Below are 19087 nucleotides of genomic sequence, written 5' to 3' on the forward strand. Positions count from 1 at the left end.
ACGGATCACCGGAATCTGCAGTTTATGTCCACAGCTCGTCATCTCACTCCTAGGCAGCTTAGGTGGATGATGTTTTTCTCTGGTTTCAATTTTGTGATTACCTATCGCCCAGGGTCGGACAATCGAAAAGCTGATGCTCTTACACGCCAGTCTACAGTTTCCACCTCCGAGGGTGTTCCTGAAGCCAGCATCATTGATCCTGGTAAGGTATTATGTGCTATGCAACCGGATACATTTTTGAGGGATGTGCTGAGGGGGGTTGATTCCTTCTCATGGAGGACATGGCTCCTTGGTCACCCTGAATGGAGACTGCATGGCGGCTTCCTGATGTTCAACAATCGGTTGTTAGTACCCACATTGCAATTGCGGAAGCAGGTTTTCGTGTGGTTTCATGAGTCCCCTTGTGCAGGACATCTTGGGGTAGCAAAAAGGTGGAGCGTGTCATGCGGCCCTTCTGGTGGCCCTCCTTGAGGCCTGATATCGGGAGGTAAGTGTCCTCCTTTGATCAATGTGTAAGGATGAAATCCGATCGTAGCCTTTCACAAGGCCTGTTGCAACCCCTTCCCAGTCCATCTGACCCTTGGGATAGAATATCCTTGGATTTTATTGTAGGTTTGCCTAAAGATAAGGGATGTACGGTAATTTGGTTGTGGTCAACTATCTGACAAAGAAGGGGCATTTCATTGCTTGTGAACAGGTGCCATCAGCGGGCCAGTTGGCTGCGATGCTCATGGCTAATGTGGTTCGCTTACACGGCTTGCCGAGTGTGATTGTCTCCGACAGGGGCTCTCAGTTCACTGCCCAATTCTGGAAGAAATGGTGTTCTTCACTGCACATGGACACTGCTCTCTCTACTAGTTTTCATCCTCAAACCGATGGACAGACGGAGCGATTGAATCAGACTCTCAGGCAATATCTGAGGTGTTATGTTGACAACAGCAAAGATAACTGGGTGAACTATCTATGGTTGGCTGAAGTGGCTTATAATAACGCCAAGCATAGTTCCACCAAGACTACACCTTTTTATTGTGTGTATGGACGGCATCCCAGGTTCCTCCCATTTGTACATCCGAGATCTGATCCGCACCTTCCTGAGGTAGCACAAAGAGTGGTACACATCCGTGAGACACTGTCAAAGGCCCAGGCTAATGTCAGATCTGTGAAAATCAAGTACAAGGCTGCCACTGACAAGCATCGGAGGCAAGGTCTGTTGTACTGCAGGGGGGATGCAGTCTGGTTGTCCACTAGGAACTTGCGTTTCAGGTAACTCAGCGTCTCAATCCAAGATACATTGGGCCATACACCATAGTAAAGCGAGTGAGCCCGGTGGCGGTGAAGTTGAAGCTCCCTTCTCACTTACGTATACATCCTGTTTTTCATGTTTCCTTGTTGAAGCCTTCCCTGACACGGGGTCGTTCGTGTCCCCCTCCTTCGATTGTGGATGGTGAACTGGAATATGAGGTTTGATGTTTGTTGGATCCCAAATATCGGGGTCGTAAGCTGTGGTATTTGTTTTCATGGAAAGGGTATGGTCCGGAGGAGAACTCCTGGGAGCCTGCCGTGGGGATCCATGCGCCTGCTTTGGTGTCTGCATTCCATTGGGGATATCCTGCTAAACCTGGGCCGTGATTTGATTTAATGATTTAAAATTATTTCTAGAGCGCACGTATACCAGCGGTTTCTTGGCGCTAACTCTAACTGGATCCAAAGCTAGTAGGCAGAGAGTGGTGGGGGGAAATTAATCAAAAGACTTTTTGAACAGGTAAGTCTTAAAGTGTCTACGGAATTGAGGGTACTGTGTGATGGTACGAAGTTCAAAGGGAAGGGAGTTCCAAAGGGTCGGGGCAAGGGTGGCGAATTTAGATCCTCCCCACTTCTTTCTCCGGAAACGGGGAACAGTAAGGAGGGATTGAGAAGACGAGCGCAGTTCCCGAGTAGGAATGTATGGAGTAATCTTGGACGAGATAAAGGCCGGAGCCAAGCCAAGTCGGGCCAGAAAGGTCATGGTTGCAAGCTTGAATTGGACCCTGGCACCCACAGGGAGCCAGTGTAAAGATTTCAAGAGGGGGGTAGAATGGTGGAATTTAGGGAGCTTGAAGACCAGGCGGGCCGCCTGGTTCTGAATCTGTTGTAGGCGCCGCAAGCTGTAGGCGGGGATGCCGGCATATAAAGCGTTGCCGTAGTCCAGGCGGGACACCACCATGGCCAGGATTATAAGCTTAAGAGCAGAAAAGGTGAAGAAGCGAGAAACTCTGCGAATAGTTCGCAGGGAAAGGAAGGAAGAAGATACCACAGAGCTAACCTGGGAGTGAAGGGTGAGTTGCGAATTGATTTTTATACCTAGGGTTTTAACAGAGGAGGAGGGAGCAGGGGAAGTGCCAAGAGAGGGAGGCCAGAAGAGAGAGGACAAGGGGCTGGATGAACCACCCGTCAACACCAATTCGGTCTTGTCAGGGTTGAGTTTAAGGTGGTTGTGGTTCATCCAGTCCCTGATATGGAGCATGACAGATTGAAAGTTTAGCGCAGAAGAGAGAGAAGAGGATAGGTTGAAAACAAGCTGGAGGTCATCCGCATAGTTAAATACGGCGACCTCCATCTGTTGAAGGGAAAAGATAAGAGGGGCGAGATAGAGATTAAACAAGAGGGGGGAGAGGGAAGAGCCCTGGGGAACCCCGCACTGCACTCCCCGGACGTCCGCCGTGAAATCACCCAGACGGACAGCCTGGGTGCGATCACTCAGGAAGGAGGACAACCAGACCAGGGCGGTCCCCCCGATCCCCGCCGCCTTGACACAGGACAACAAGATGGTATGGTCTACCGTGTCAAAGGCGGCTGAAAGATCGAGGAGCACAAGGGCCTGATGCTGATTGATGTCCATACCCTCCCTGAGGTTGTCCAGGACCGAGATGACAACGGACTCCGTAGAGTGAGCGGAGCGGAAACCGGCCTGGCGAGGGGCAAGGGCTCCATGCGTCTCCACAAAGGAGCTCAGAGCGCGGGTGACGTGACGCTCGAGCACCTTAGCCAGAAATGGCAAGAGGGAGATGGGGCGGAAATTGGCAGGGACAGAAGGATCAGCCCCAGGTTTTTTTAAGATGCTCCCTTTTCGTTGAAGGGAGGATGTACTGTCATGTTCACGCACTGTCTGAACTACAACGCCCTGCAGTCCGCGGTTTTAGAACTACCGTTCCCATGATCCTCTGCGAGTCGCGTTAGACATCGCGAGAATGCCCGGGCTCGGCGTCGGGAATTCCCTCTTGGTGCCAGGATTGCCTGCTTCTGTGCTCGGTTCTCTACATGGTGCGGTAAGGGTGTTCTGCACCGGTTTGTGTTCTCAGCGGGATCGCTGAGATTCGTTGGTTCTGTGCTTTAACAAGATTACCAGTCGCACTTTGCTTGTTCATGCTCTAAGTTGCTTTCATTCCGGATCTTGACTCGGTCGGTACTGCCGGCCGCCGGGGAAGTGGATGTTTTGAGATCCACAGGGTTATTTCCCTTATTATTTTGTATTCGTAAAATTTCAGACTACCGTTGCTTTTCTCTTCTTCTCTCATTCTTCTACATTAGTGTATTCATTTGTGCATGCTTTCTTTGTGTCTTTCAGATCTCCCTCCCAGCTCTCCCCTTCCTTTCCTTCCCCCAAAACCCTTCTTCCCCCGCGTGATCCTCCCAATGCTCTGTGCCATCACGGCAATTCAGGCGTTGGTTAGATCTAGAGGTGGACATACTAAACATCAAACCGATCCTGAGGACTGATTCTTAACATAGAATTAATGTTTGTGAAATACTGCCAGTCACGATTCCTCTCGCTCAGGTCCCAAATTCATCCCATGCTTTGTTGCTGTGCCTATAGAATATTCAACTAGTAAAGTGTGTGCTTCAATCACCAAATAACATGCATTCTCTACAAATCACCGCTCTTGCCATTTGCCCTATAAGGACGTGCTTGTCCCATTTCTTCCAAATTAACCAACTTTCTCTAACCACCATGCCTCACTTCCTACTATTCTCTCATTTCCTCCATTGTTCTCTGTTCTCACCCTTCCCAGCTTTAATCCTTAGAGGTCTGCTCTAGCTTCCCCTTCGCCTCCCTTGTCTAAGTGTACTTTTATGTATCTAGTTCCTCTGGTTCTTCCCCAACCCTCCCACTAGCGACATTTTAACTCCACTCCACTTCACTTCACTTCACTTCGCCTCTATACTCACACCAGGTTTCTAGTCTACTCTTCATCCTTACTCCTACAGACCCGGAACCCTATTATCTTCTTCCTCTCTTTCCCTCATTGGGATTTGAACATTCTGACATTACTAATGGCTAAATGTATACATAGGACGGCAGCCTTTTTCTCCGTCAGGGTGGCGGAGCAAACTACTCCGTCGCCCTAACGGAGGTTCTGCTCGTCTAATTTAGATATGACTGCCAAGGTAGTAGTAATTTCTAAAGTACTGGCAGGAAATGCAGTCACTGTCACTGCAGTTCCAGCAAATGCTGTTGGTGCAGGGTTCTGTCAACATGACAGAGTCCTGCCCCAAACTGTTCTCTTTTTAGGTTTCGCTGGGGATCGGAGCGTAAGCTCCGCCTCCAGAGAAATCTCTAGTCTTCAGTATGTGGCTCTGGAACCTGCCCTCTGTTTCATTGGCTAGCTCCATAAATGGAGGCTAGCCATTGGAACAGAGAGGCGTCCGTCATGGCCGGACCAGATTCGGGGGCGTTCCCGAGAATTTTTGGCTTTTGGCTACGTCAGCCAAAAGCCGGGAACGCCCCCGAATCTGGTCCGGCCGGGCCGTGCTTGCTGCTGTCCTGCCTTCCTCCGTGTCCCTCCTCCCGCCGTCCCCCCTCCCCCCTCCTCGCTGTCCTGTGCACGTTTCCCGCCGGCCGTCCGTGTCCCCTTCCCCTCCCACAGAAGCAAAACAACCCTTGTGTCCCATTGTCTTTGCAGCATAATTTTTAAAAATACATGTATAAATCCTCCCGCTGTCCGTGCGCCGTTCCCGCCCCCCTCCCGCTGTAAACACGCCACCCGTATCTGAAAAAATTCAGGAGTTGCCGGCCGCCATTTTTTTGTGGTCCCACGACGGAAGATTAGTCACCCGGCTCACGGCAGACAATGGAGTTGCTCGGCCTGCCCTGCTCCCTCCACCCTCTCCTCACACTGGCTCTCCTAACCCGGGCTGCTGCAGGCACAGTCACCCGGCTCACGGCAGACAATGGAGTTGCTCGGCCTGCCCTGTAAGCCCCGCCGCGACCCGAGCCGCACTGCCAGCGAGGCTCGCATCGCCCTTGCCCAGCTGCAGCCCCCCCCACCCCCCATGAGCCCCGCAGCGTGTGAGTACAGCTGCGGTACGAGCCGCGCTTCCCGCCTCCCTCCCGCCGTTCGTGTCCTCTCCCGCCCCCCTCCCGCCGTTCGTGTCCTCTCCCGCCCCCCTCGTCCTCTCCCGCCCCCCTCCCGCCGTCCGTGTCCTCTCCCGCCCCCCCCCGCTGTCCTCGTAGGTGCTTGTTTCATTCGAGCCACTCTGCCCCCTCCCTGGCTCTTCTACGGCCTTTTGTTCCCCTGGTCGAATTGTAAGCATTCTCCCCTCCTCCGTGGATGGATGTTTACTACTGTCTTCTAAATGCAGACAAGCCCATTAACGCCTCATCGAACAGTGAGGTATGGGGGGGAGGGAGGATTAGGACTCCTGGGGTTAGAGGAGAGTGAGAGAGAAGCACTTCTTTCACACTTCTGATTAAGTAAAAGCAATGAAAATACGTCACGGAGGGGTGGACGTGATCTCTTTACACTCCTTTACCTTTCCGTGCACAGAGTGTGGACATTTTGCAATGCCTAGTAATTCAGTGGGCCCATAGCTACGCCCAGGAGCTACAGGCCTTAAACTGCCACCCACCAGAAAATAGTAGTTAAAGTCTTCTTTTTCTGGGTATTTTTTATTCACGGTACATGGTTGTTTAGTGAGACATTCTCCAATTCGTTTGCCTCTTGGCGCTTTGAGGTTTAGTGGCAGATTGATGTCTTTGAGATTTTTCGCACGAGGCTTTTCCAAACGGAGTACCATTTCACCATTGCTCTCCAAGTAATTGGAGGCCATGAGCATCTGCACATTTGTACTCTCCCTGTTGTAAATTAACTGCAGCGCAACGCAGCATTGAAGGGCTATTGCAGAAGCACGTTGAAACAATGTAGAACTTATCAACAGTTACTTTGTTATTAACAACATCTCTGCCAATCACTAGTGAGCAGAAGATTGATGTTAATGTCTGCGACATTTAGTAACACTGGGAAAATGTAACTATTTACTCCTTTTAAAAACCGAGCCCGTATGGACACTTTTTTTTTCTAAAGAACAAAACAGAGGTGTGGCAATTATTGTGGGGAAACACAAAATATAAGTGCTTTTCGTGCCTGTAAATTCCTCTTTTAATGTCGTTCTGTTCTTGCACCGGGTAAGTGGAACTTCCACATTCACTTATTTAGCAAATCTACCCTTCCTTTTAGACTTCCGTGCCGCAGATATGGGGGATTTAGATTTTAAATGAAAAAAACATGTAGGGGAGCCACATTTATTAGGGCGTTATGGGTGGAGGTGGGGTTAACTTTCACATAGAGCAGCTATATCGCACCCAGACAATTCAAAAGTGTCTGTAAAATATAAAAAAAAAGTTCCGGCATTTACTAGCCTGCATGCTGCAATTCATTTTGGACGCCAAGAGGTTATTTTAAATTTAAATTAACATCATATCTCTGTTCATTGGCTCTGCCTCGGGCATTAATCTTCAACTTCCTATTACAAAGTGCAATAAATAAGGACATTACAGCTGTCAAAACCTGTCCCTGCGTTGAATTATTGGGGCACACAAAAAGTGCAGAAATATGTCCTCTCTGCACAGTAAAAAGTCCAACGTATGGGCTGCCTGACAAAATGTCAGGATCCATTTCACTCTCAGCATTGTGCCGGCTCATAAACCACTTGACCCTTCGAGTGTGGGGTTTATAGCGGAGTCCACGGAGGGAGCTACGCTATGTCACTACAAACCATACCTTACCCTTTTTTTTGGATACATGGGAAGGTGTAACATGAATGATTGATTAAAAAGGGTCACATGAATGAAACCTTTCATGGGGCATCAGCATGCCATTAGGTGACCTTGATCAGTTAAGACATACAGATGGTACATAGGAAGAACCAATAAGGGATAGCTGGCTGTATGTCAATAGATCGACAGCCTCAGCTGTTGCTAGAGAGTCAAAATAGGTCTTCACTAAGTGCATGGGGAGGTCTCCAGCAGACAGATGTCTACTTTGCATGGCACATTCAAAATCGTTGCACTGTTTATTGGGGTTGGGCACTCAGTCTGCTTCCTGGGGATTGAGGGAAGACAGATGAGTGTGAAATTCGAGAAGAGGTTCTTGTATGGAAAAAACATGGTGACATGGCATGATTAATATGTCCACAATAAGTTCTGGTGAGCCAGGGGAATGCCCTTGGTGGAAGAGTGAAGGGTGTTTGGAAAATATCTCATGAAAGGAATTTAGGAACTGGCTTTATGAAAGGGATTTATGAACTTTTTAATATGTTCAAAGTTTTGTCTAGTTCCCCCTTTCAATATTTGTTTTTGTTGAAACATAATAAAAAGACAGCAAAAATATAGGTAAGGTTTATATATTGCATGTGCTCTAGAGTATGGGATTGCAATGTGGTCTAGAAGGGACAGCCACATGTCACTTTTCATGATTATCATGTAAGATATATTAATCTTCAATGAACCTCAAAGGTTATCCTGACTATCTGGCATAAATAAGCCCCCATGCCCCCAAAATATTGTTAGACACCCTTGCCCCAGAACATCAAAAGGGAAACGCTCAGATGAGTTGCACTGCCTCAAACCTGAGATTGCACAAAATCTGTGCTTTGAGAAATGATGGGCCATCTAACTTAACTAAATGATGGATTGTCTTCTTTATCCCAATTGGACCTTGACTCTCTGCCTAATACCCTCTTCTGGCTCAAAATAACCCTTTCTTTTTTAATGAGTTGAAGTAATTGAGAAGAAGGAGCATGCAGAATGTTATGTTATTTGTGCAAGTCACAGAAGTAACACAAATATAGTACTACTAGCAGCCCGCCCCAGCGTTGCCTGGGGGTAATGAGGCTTTAGGGCCAACCACCCGCCTTGGCCCCCGCCCGCCCGACCCCCTAACGCTCCTACATTGCCCAAGTGGAGTGTGTTATCTTTCAGCCTCGTCGTCCTTCACCCACCAGCAGAGCGGCTCAGACCATGTCCCTATGTGAAATACCTGACAACCAAGATTTGACAGTTCATGAACGCAGAGACTGATGCTGCCTGGTTTTGTTCCATCGTTCCTGTTTGCACACAAGTGAAGTGTGCCAATTACTTTCTCATATCTGTGTGTACAACTCCCTCCCCGCTTGCACACTTGTGATGTATTCCAGTTACTGTCACCTACATTTGAAATGTGCGAGGTGCCGCCTGTGTGCCCTGCTGTTCATCTGTGCTGCGAATGTTTTGTCTGGCCGTTTTACTGCCTTGCGTCAAACATTTCAGAAAAGCAGTACCATCAACTGAGTCAGTGAATTATGATTTGGAACATTGCTACCGGCATGATTGGATACTTACTGCCACCTACTGGAGGAAGGTTAAACTTTGATTTCGCCTGCACCTTCGTTACTAATGATTTCTCACATGGCATCCAAAGCAGGAGGATACCACAGGGGGGGGGGGGGGGGGGGGGGGGTGATGAAGAAGGAAATAGTTACTTACCTATACACTATAGTTCTCCAGTATTATCTTTCATAGATTCACATGCTTGTATCTTCCCCGTCGTGATGGTGGGAGTCTCACGGTAACAGAATGACCAAGCAGTATCATAGAGAAGAAAAACTGCATAGAAAATCCCCATAGGGGCTGTATTATTTGTTAACCAGACCATTTCTTTGTTTGGTCCAAAAGCCAGCCAATGAGCATTGCTGCCCTGCCCTCACACTCCCCAGCAGAAGCTTCCTGCCTCAGATTTCCATCCCCGAGTGAGAGACATGGATAAATACCGAGAAACAGGTTCTGCCTGAGAAACGGGGAGGCGGGCGGGCGCATGTGAATCTATGAAAGATAATACTGGAGAACTATAGTGTACAGGTAAGTAACTAATTCCTTCTCCAGTATTACATCTTTCATAGATTCACATGCTTGTATCAGAGTAGTAAGCAGTGCTCACCAAATTTGTAGCGTTTCCAGGACAGAACTAAGAAGGAAGCTCTGCCGCAAAGCAATGATATAACAATGCACATCAGTATATAAGAAATACGATAAATGCATGTTGACACATAAAACAAAGTACTGCATAGACAATAAATCATGCCATTATGTCATACCTTACTGAAATAGACGTTTCAGAACAGCTTGTCCCACTGCCGTATCCTCTTTCCACGCAGTGTCTAGACAGTAGTGTCTTGTAAATGAGTGCACGCTCTTCCACGTTGCTGCTCTGCAGATGTCAGGCAGCGCCACTCCTGCGAATAAGGCCATCGAAGTCGCCATCTTTCTCGTGGAATGTGCATGCACCTTAGAACCTAGCGGCTTTCCCGCTTTTTCGTGACATTTCAGGATAGCTGATGATATCCATCTGGCAATACTCAGTCTTGACAAAGGAAGGCCTTTCCTCTGTCCTTCGAATGCAATGAATAATTGCTTGGACTTGCGGAACGCTTTTGTCCGTTCAATGTAGAACTTTAGGCATCTAGAGATGTCTAGAGAGTGTAAGGCCCTTTCTGCTTCCGATGATGGATTGCTGAAAAAAGTAGGTAAAATAATAGGCTCATTGAGGTGAAAAGACGTCGTCACTTTTATAAAAGTAGGATTTGTTCTTAATATAACCCTGTCCTGACGGAATTGTAAGAAGGGTTCCTCCACTGAAAAGGCCTGGATTTCGCTAACCCTCCTTGCTGATGTCAATGCGAGAAGAAGGGCTGTTTTCCATAACAGGAACTGTAAGTCTGATTTGTGTATAGGCTCGAAAGGCGGCCTCATAAGCTGCGATAGGACTGTATTGAGGTGCCACGGTACTGGTGGGCGCCGGATGGGGGGGAAAACTCTAAAAAGTCCTTTGATAAATTCCTTTATTATCCTGCAAGACCAGAGAGATGGTTCATTTGGCTTCCGCCTGAAGCGTGATATTGCTGCCAGGTGAACCTTGACCGAGGCATGTGAGAGACCTGCCTTAGAAAGTGACAGTAGGTAAGGTAAGACACCTTCTGGTTGTACCTCAAACGGATGCAAGTTTTGACTGCTGCACCAGTGGCAAAAACGGGTCCATTTCGCTGCATACGTTTTGTTTGTTGATGTAGCCCTGGCTTGCGAAAGAATATGCCTGCATTCCTGCGGGATGTCTATATTTTGAAATTCCCGCTCGTGAGGTTCCATGCTGACAATTTTAGCGATTGCAGATCCGGGTGCAGAATCTGCCCTTCTTTCATGGATATGAGGTTCTGAAATGTCGGAAGCTGGATCTTGTTGCCCTTCGACATTTGAATTATGTCTGAAAACCACGCTTGTCTTGGCCAGGCTGGTGCTATCAGTATGACATGGCAGGGTTCGAATCTCATCTTTCGCAGGATTCGCGGTATCACCGGAAACGGAGGGAAGGCGTAGGCAAATCTTCCTGTCCAGTCCATGAGGAATGCATTTCCCTTGGAACCTCGTTGATGGTACCTGGACGCGAATTGGACACACTTTGAGTTGTTCTTTGTTGCGAACAAGTCTAATGTGGGGGCGCCCCACCTTTGAAACAAGATGCGAACCTGAGTGTCGTGCAGTTCCCACTCGTGCATCACCTTGGAAGTGCGGCTCAGGGCGTCTGCCCGTGAGTTGAGGACTCCCTGTATATGCTGGACCTGAATTGAGATGCCGTTGGATATCAGCCATTTCCAGATTCTTTGCGCCAATGTCGACAGCTGTTTGGATCTCGTTCCACCCTGTTTTATCAAGTAAAACATGGTCGTGGTGCTGTCCGTCTGGATCAGTACTGACGATTGGCGTATTCTGGGAAGGAATGCTTGAAGCCCCAGAAACACCGCTTTTAGCTCCAACATATTTATGTGAAGCTGAGCTTCCCAATCTGACCAAAGGCCCTGAATTTCTAGCTCCTGAAGATGCGCTCCCCATCCTTTCAGCGAAGCGTCCGTTGTCATCACGAAGTGGTGATCTTGAGGAATAAAGCTCAAGCCTTGGTCCAAGTTCTTTTGAACCTTCTACCATGACATGGCCACCTTCATACGGTTTGTGATGATAATGCGATCCTCGAAGGTTCCTTTGGATTGGACCCACTGCTCGTCCAGTTGTTCCTGCAAAGGCCTCATTCGAAGGCGACAGTTTGGCACCAGTGGGATGCAGGATGATATCATCCCCAACATGGACTTGTACAGCCTCACGGAAGTGGACTTTTTTGTTTGCAGTGATGCCGTTAGCCCCATGATCTTTCTCCTTCGATCTTCGGAAGGATAGGCTTTCCCTGCTCTGGTGCATATCCATGCCCCCAAGAATTGGATGCCTTGGGCTGGAGTCAGCGAGGATTTCTCCAAGTTGGTCCTCAGACCCAAGCGTTGGAACAGCCGAATGCAGCCTTGAAGAGATCTTGCTGCGTCTTTGAAGGATGGACCTGTCACTAACCAGTCGTCCAGGTATGGGTAAATGTAATGCCCTTGCAGTCTTAAGTGGGCCGCCACCGGGGCCATGCATTTGGTAAACACCCTCGGTGCCGATTTTAGTCTGAATGGCAGGACCTTGAACTGAAAGTGGCGACTCTCCACAACAAATCTCAAATACTTTCTGTGCTTCCGGTGAATGGGAATATGGAAGTAAGCGTCCATGAGATCCAAGGACACCATGTAGTCTTTCTCCTTTATCATTAACAGAATCTCCTGCAACGATAGCATTCTGAAGGGTATCTTCTTTATGTATTGATTGAGATCCCTCAAATCCAATACCTGCCTCCATTTCAGGGTTTGTTTCTTTTTGATGAGGAAGAAATGCGAATAGAAGCCCCTCCCTCTGAGATGTTGCGGCACTTCCTCTATGGCTCCCTTTTGCAGAAGCGAGTGTACTTCTTTCTGCATTTCCTGGCGATGTTGGTTGAGCCTGATTACTGGGGGATGATCCGGTGGTATTTCCACAAATTCCAGAGTGTGTCCCCTGCTTATGACATCTAGAACCCATTTGTCTGATGTTATGGACATCCAGTTGGTGAAATATTGAGACAGATAGTGGTCGTTTTCCGGGATCTGTTGTGTGGGGAGCGCCGGCCTGAAATCATTGACGTCTATTAGATTGTTGATTTTTCCCCCTGGCGTTTGGTTTACCTCTGGACTGTTGCTGGTAAGAGGAGTTGGAGGACCTGAACTGGTTGCTGGTATTATACTGTCGATATCCCTGTTGATTATACGGTTGATATCGATTGGACTTAAAAGAGGGTCTTTGATTAAATTGACCTCTTGCACCCCTCTTTCGAAAGGACTGAAACCTTCCCTGCTGAAGAGATCCCAGCGCTCTAGCTGTATCCGTGTCCGACTTTATGCCTTGCAACGCCTCATCGATATGCTTCCCAAATAAATTTTCACCGTCAAAAGGCATATCGACAATTTTCGCCTGCACCTCTGACGAAAAGAAGTCGCCTTGAGCCAGCCCTGCCTGCGAAGCGAGACCGCTCCAGCCATCTGCCTGAAAGCCATAGACGAGACATCCATGGCGATGTCGATAGATTCGGCAGCAGATTTTGCTCCTTCCTTAAGGATGGCTGCCGCTTCCTCCTTTCTATCTTCCGGAAGTGCAGAAAGTATGGGTGCAATATCGGACCACATTTGTCTATTGTAACGGCCAAGCAGTGCCATAGCATTTGCCGCTTTAATGGTAGAGGCTGCCATGACCGCAAACCTCTTACCTGCCCCATCCATTCTCCTTCCTTCCTTGTCTGGTGGCACTAGGGAAGTAGCCACCGGGTTCTTTGAATTTCTTTGCGCCGCCTGCGTCACGACTGATTCCGGCCTGGGGTGCCCAATGAGGCAGGCTGCCGTGGACTCTGGAGCTCTGTATTTATTTTCAATTCGGGGAACTGAAACCGCTATAGACGCTGGTGTTTTCAGAATCTTGAGGCCCTCCTCCCAGATGTGAGGGATAATCGGAATTGAGCGAAGTGACCCATTTGTTATCATCCTTGAAATCGTACAAGAAACAATCCGTCTCTTGCACCTCCACATCCAGACTGAATCTCTTGGCCGCCCTTTCCATGATATCATGGAAGCCTCTGATGTCTTGAGGAGGGGAGGTAGACTTGAGTGGGTCAGGTGATGCGGCCGATGGTAAAATGTATTCGTCCCATTCCTGCCCCGAAGCATCATGAACAAGCTCTCCTTCTTCGGGCTGTTCATCTTCGTCGGATTCCGTTAGGTCGTCCCTTATAGTAACCACCTGCTGTGATCTCACCCCTTGTTCTTGTGAAGCAGGTGCTTTAGGTGTCTGCGAGGAAGGCGTCTGCGTAGCTGGTTGCGAGGAATTCGCCTCTGGGAAACGACGGTAGTAGTCGTTTAACATCAACCTAAGATCAGACACAAGGGTGAGGGGTATAGAAACCGTCTCTTGACGTTCCTCCTCCCGTGAGTCCTCATGCTGCTCCTCCTCCTCATCATAATCACCAGATTCCTGAAATGACTCATATCTGGAAGATTGTGGTCTGTCCCTGAAGGAATAAACTTCCTCCTCGTCCGTGTCTTGGCTCTTTATCTGAAGCTGAGAAGGACTGTAGGCGGCACCTGAGGACTCCTCTCCATCTGAGTCCTGCTCCAGCAATGAAGATGGTGGCAAAGGAGAAATCTTTGTCCATGAGGTGAACTCTGCAGATTTACTGATAGTAGCCGAACCTCTTGTCGACTGAAAAGACCGGATCGAGATCATGGTCTTCGACTGCGGTGATTTGAACCTTTTGCAGATGATAGCACGATTTTCGTCGACGGAACCATCGTCGACGGAACTATCGTCGACGGGACCATCGTCGACGGGACCATCGTCGACGGGACCTTCGTCGACGGGACCTTCGTCGACGGGACCTTCGTCGACGGGACCTTCGTCGACGGGACCTTCGTCGACGGTACCTTCGTCGACGGAGCCTTCGTCGACGCGACCATCGTCGACGGGGCCCCCGTCGACATCTTCGACATCGAACCTGTCGTCGACGGAGTCGTCGTCGTCGTCGACGGTCTTTTCGTCGACAGTGAAATTTTACTCGTCGATGTTGTTGTCGTAGACGTCGTAGTCGGCGACGTAGCTTTAGATCCTATCGTCGACGAAGCCGTAGTCGTCGACGAAGTCGTCGTCGACGGAGCTGAAGTCTTCACCACAGGTTTTGGAGCAGAAGCTAGTAAGCTGGTAGAAGGTGCAGACCCAGGTCCTTTGAGACTTGACTGCTTCTCCAGAGGAGTAATAGGAAGAGATGAGGTTGATTTCTCCTTAGATTTACTCCTTTTAGACTCCACTCTCTCCACAGAAACAGAGGCCTTTCTTTTCTTGGGAGTGGAATGAGAAGATTCCTCCTCAGAATCTGAGCCTGATGTGGCCTTCTTCTTCTGAAGCCATAACAGTAATCTAGCCTCTCTGTCTCTTTTAGTTTTGTCAGAACATTTTCTACAGAGCTTACAGTCTTTCACCAGGTGTTTTGGGTAGAGACAGTAAAGGCAGTCCTCATGTGGGTCCTCAGAGAAAAGTCTGGCCTTCCCACAGGACCTGCATGGCCTGAACAGCCTCTTTTTAGAGCTTTCAGCCATCATGGGAAAAATAAGTACACACAATACCTCAATCCAGCAGACAGGAAACAGAATTCCAAAGGGTCAAAAGTTCACTCAGGAACAGAAAAAACTGAGCAGAGCTCAGGGAGACTCCTTTCTCACACGAAGGCGGTTGGAAATCTGAGGCAGGAAGCTTCTGCTGGGGAGTGTGAGGGCAGGGCAGCAATGCTGATTGGCTGGCTTTTGGACCAAACAAAGAAATGGTCTGGTTACCAAATAATACAGCCCCTATGGGGATTTTCTATGCAGTTTTTCTTCTCTATGATACTGCTTGGTCATTCTGTTACCGTGAGACTCCCACCATGACGACGGGGAAGATACAAGCATGTGAATCTATGAAAGATGTAATACTGGAGAACTTACCTTTCATTCTTCCTGCGAGACTGTCTGCATCACGCGCTGCCTGAGCTCCAGCTTGCTCCGGAGTCCTACTGTGTTGTAGGCAGCCTCGCTCCTCCTGCATTCTCCAGCGCCGCTCTTCCTGTTGCTTCCACGCCGCTCCTCCCCGCGCTCCCGATGTCATGACGCAGACGTCGCGACCGGCGCTAGTTGCAAGGGACTACTTTTATTTATTTAAACATTTTTAAAACAATGTATATTTTTTATTTTTAAATAGCCTATGTCCTTCTGCTTGCCCTGCGGTTATCAATGATGTCTTTGTTGTTCGGATTGGTGGTGTACTTTTCGAGTTTACCTTGCCAAAAGGTGCAAGTTCTCTCTTTATAATAGTAGTATAGATATAGATATTCGTTGAAGTGGCGATTTTGCAGTGAACGTCCAAAAAAGACAATTATACGATCCAAAGGCCCCCAGTATCCTGTCTCCATGCTCATATTTAGGCTTATGATTGATGTGGTTATTCATGTTGTCCACCACACACATAACCACCCATAGGTGCCATTGAGCCTATTTAATGAAGTCTTGAAGATGATCAGCTAAATGGGAGATTATTAGGGTTACTGAATTTCTATTAAGGTAGGCAGATTGTGTTATTTCAAAAGGTTTTCCAAAGTATTGGGACATACTGAAATTCTTTGTTTTCTCTTCCTTTGCATTGAAACTTTGGGCAATTGAATCAGCATCTGTATGATGATCACAGAAATCGACTTTGCGTGTAGGGAACAACTTACTGATTCAGTTACTTTCAGGCCATGGATAAAGGTAAAGCAGAATCATGTTTTCTTTTCAGAAATATGGGTTCTCACAAATGCATTTTGGGTGCCCTAAATAGCACTGTGTGGATGTACAAAGCATCAAGGAAGAATTGTCCAAGTTGATGTTTTGGAATACCACTAAAATAGTGTATTTTATTTTTGTTTTAGTTTGGTCCACAGAGAGGCATAATTCATAAGTGCGTTTTCATTTTTGATTTAATTGTTGTTCACATTGTACAGAATTCGAGTGAATGTAAATCATATTTGACCTTTTGGTGGTCTTCTTATCCTGTTTCTTATTTCAAATATGTCTGGTTAACAATAGTCCTAGTGTGTAAATAAGTATTACTAGCAGGACATATGGAGACTTCCCATGCTTTAGTCATTTTTAGGTTTCGCCTGGCGTTTACTGCGCAAGCAGTATCGCGCAGGCGAAAACTTTTGTAAACAAGTATGGAGCTTTCTCCCGCCTCTGTCTTCCATTGGCTAGCTCCATAAATGGAGGCTAGCCATTGGAAGACAGATCTGCCCGTCATTGCCAGAGCTCCTGGGTGTGTGTGTGTGTGACTGTTCCAGGGTGTGTGTGTGTGTGTATGTGACTGCTCCAGAGTGTGTGTGTGTGTATGTGACTGCTCCAGTGTGTGTGTGACTGCTCCAGTGTGTGTGTGTGTGTGACTACTCCAGTGGGTGTGTGTATGTGACTGCTCTGGTTGTGTGTGTGTGGGGCTCTGGGTGTGTGTGTGTGGCTCTGGGTGTGGCTGGCACTGGGTGTGTGTGGCTGGCTCTGGGTGTGTGGGGCTGGCTATGGGTGTGTGTGTGTGGCTCTGGGTGTGTGTGTGTGTGTGTGTGGTAGTAATTGCTGTCTGCTGAGCTCGTCCGTAGGGTACAATAGTTCTCACATTTGCGAGATATTAAGCTATTGGCAATGTAAATGACAATGCCATTTATTTATCTGTTTTCAAAACCAACACATAAGTACACATTTTGTCATTTACAATGCCAATAGCTCTAACTTCTCCAAAGGCGAAACCGTTGCATTGTAAATGCTTGTTTATTTTTAAAATGAAAATCCTGAAGCTGGGTGTTCTTTTTGAAAATTAAAAAGAATATGCTCCCCTTGCAATGGGAGTGCTCTCCCATGACTAGGCGAGCATTTAGCAGTTTTAACTGCCTCTTACCGCCAGGGTTTTCCTGGTATGATGGGCACTAGAAACTGACCTCTAATTCCACCCATCAAAATTAGGTGGGTGGAATTAAAGATCTGCCTCGGACGACCCCTGCTCACAGGGCCATCAGAGGGGTTTAATCATGGAGGAGACTGAGTTGTCTCCAACCATGATTAAATCCAAAGTCCAGCGGCTTTTAAACTTACCAAGTGGAATTTTATCTTGGCAGTATGTATACTCCGTCGCTGTTGCGACAGAGTATACATACTGCCACGATATAATATGTCCCTTATGTTGATATAGTTGGAAAGCTTGCTCAGTGAGTGAATTCATACTGAGATATGCATGTCACAAGTTCCAATCCTGGCACGGCTGACATAGCATTCTATAATTCAGAAGTTGGTAAATTCAATTGTGTAATAGTTGTATATGCTATTAACCTCACTTCAAAATGTTAGAAGTGCTTATAACGGGTTATATTAAAAATAGATTATCAATATGAAAAAAGACCACAAATAAATACTTTCTTTCATAAAATGTAATGGTCTATGTGTTTTGATTTGCTTCCAAATTAGTTTAATTAGAAGACTTATTCTTGACATATATCTCAATGAGGAGAATAAATCGTGAGAACATGCTCCTTATATTTCCAATAAGTCCAAAGATATTTCAAAAGAATCAGCTGAGTATTTCAATCACATGAATTGTACTCACCTATGTCCTGATCAATGGAGGCTATAGCCAATAGATTCAAATTGCTGAGGCATACCATGTCAATCACCCACATCTGCCGAGAGTGCCGTTTTTTGTTCTCGTCAAGCTGCATGGTACAGATGATAGTATTTATGTTACATGTTTGTTCTTTTTTGTAATAGGTTGTAACACAAAACCTTCACAGTTTTATTTCAAAACGCGTCTTTAGTTACACTGTTTTAAACCAGGTCAAAGTTTGAGCATTCAATCACATCTGGAGTGTTTTATGTTTTTTTAAATCTTTATTTAACATTCTTTCAACTAGTACATAAAGTGAAGTCAATCAACAAAGATGTAAAAACAAATTACATGTGTGGTACAGCAGGTTGCCAAAAGGAATAAAAGGATATTACAATGAGCAAGAGACAAATGAAAGAGGAAATGTGGTAAGACATAACATATCTTGGAAAAGCAATAAGGAATATTTGACGCCGTACATTGATACAAAGGAGTGAAAAATAGAACATATGGCAAAAGGACATATGATTCATCTGTTTCATCGTCAGTAGAATCAATTCCACAGTAGCTTTCGCATATCTTTGGGCGGGATGTGGCTGGCTGTAGAGAAGCATACAATTCAGAAGTAGTGTCACAAAAGGATAGGCCCTTCAGTCAGGCTCCCACCATGGGGAGGGTGTGTGATCCCCAATGTAGCGAGATTTATCATTCATCTAAAAGGAGAGCACTAGCAGTAAAACTGCGTAATCCCAGTGGCAATGGCTTAACATACCCCAATAAAGACATGAAGAGGTCAGCAGAAAGTGATTGTTCAATTATAAGAAACAAAGTGGAAACAATGAATTTCCGATAGGATACTATCATCCCACAAGTCCATGTCAGGTCGAGGATGCCTGTATGGTCTGCCTGACATTTCGGGCACCGGGGATCTAGCACATGTCGCCAATGTGTCAGGGTTAGTGTAGGCTTTATGGAGATATTTATGATGCAGTATCTTATGCCGGTGGTTGCCTGAAACTAGTTTAGTCTGTGTTACAGCAGTAATACCAAATCTTATCCGAGATAGGGGTACCCAGCTGCCTATCTCCACCCGGCAGGCTTTAATTGTAAAGAAGTATGTTATAACCTGGAGACTAAATGGTCATTGTCTGGGAAAATATTCATTAACATGAGGTCAAAAATCTTGGGGTGAAGGCGGGTAGTACAGTCCGT

The 19087-nt window shown here is 47.0% G+C and overlaps 1 protein-coding gene across 1 annotated transcript in view; it reads right to left on the reverse strand.

The window, feature by feature from the left end:
- EFCAB8 (EF-hand calcium binding domain 8) overlaps positions 1-19087 on the reverse strand; it is a 1673324-nt gene that overhangs the window by 1485306 nt on the left and 168931 nt on the right. Inside the window, exon 4 of the mRNA XM_086932659.1 lies at positions 17879-17984. Coding sequence (XP_086788785.1) covers positions 17879-17984 — 106 coding nt within the window. The remainder of the gene's footprint in view (positions 1-17878; positions 17985-19087) is intronic.

Source organism: Lissotriton vulgaris, chromosome 7 (assembly GCF_964263255.1).
Source record: "Lissotriton vulgaris chromosome 7, aLisVul1.2, whole genome shotgun sequence".
Classification (NCBI taxonomy): Eukaryota; Metazoa; Chordata; class Amphibia; order Caudata; family Salamandridae; genus Lissotriton; species Lissotriton vulgaris.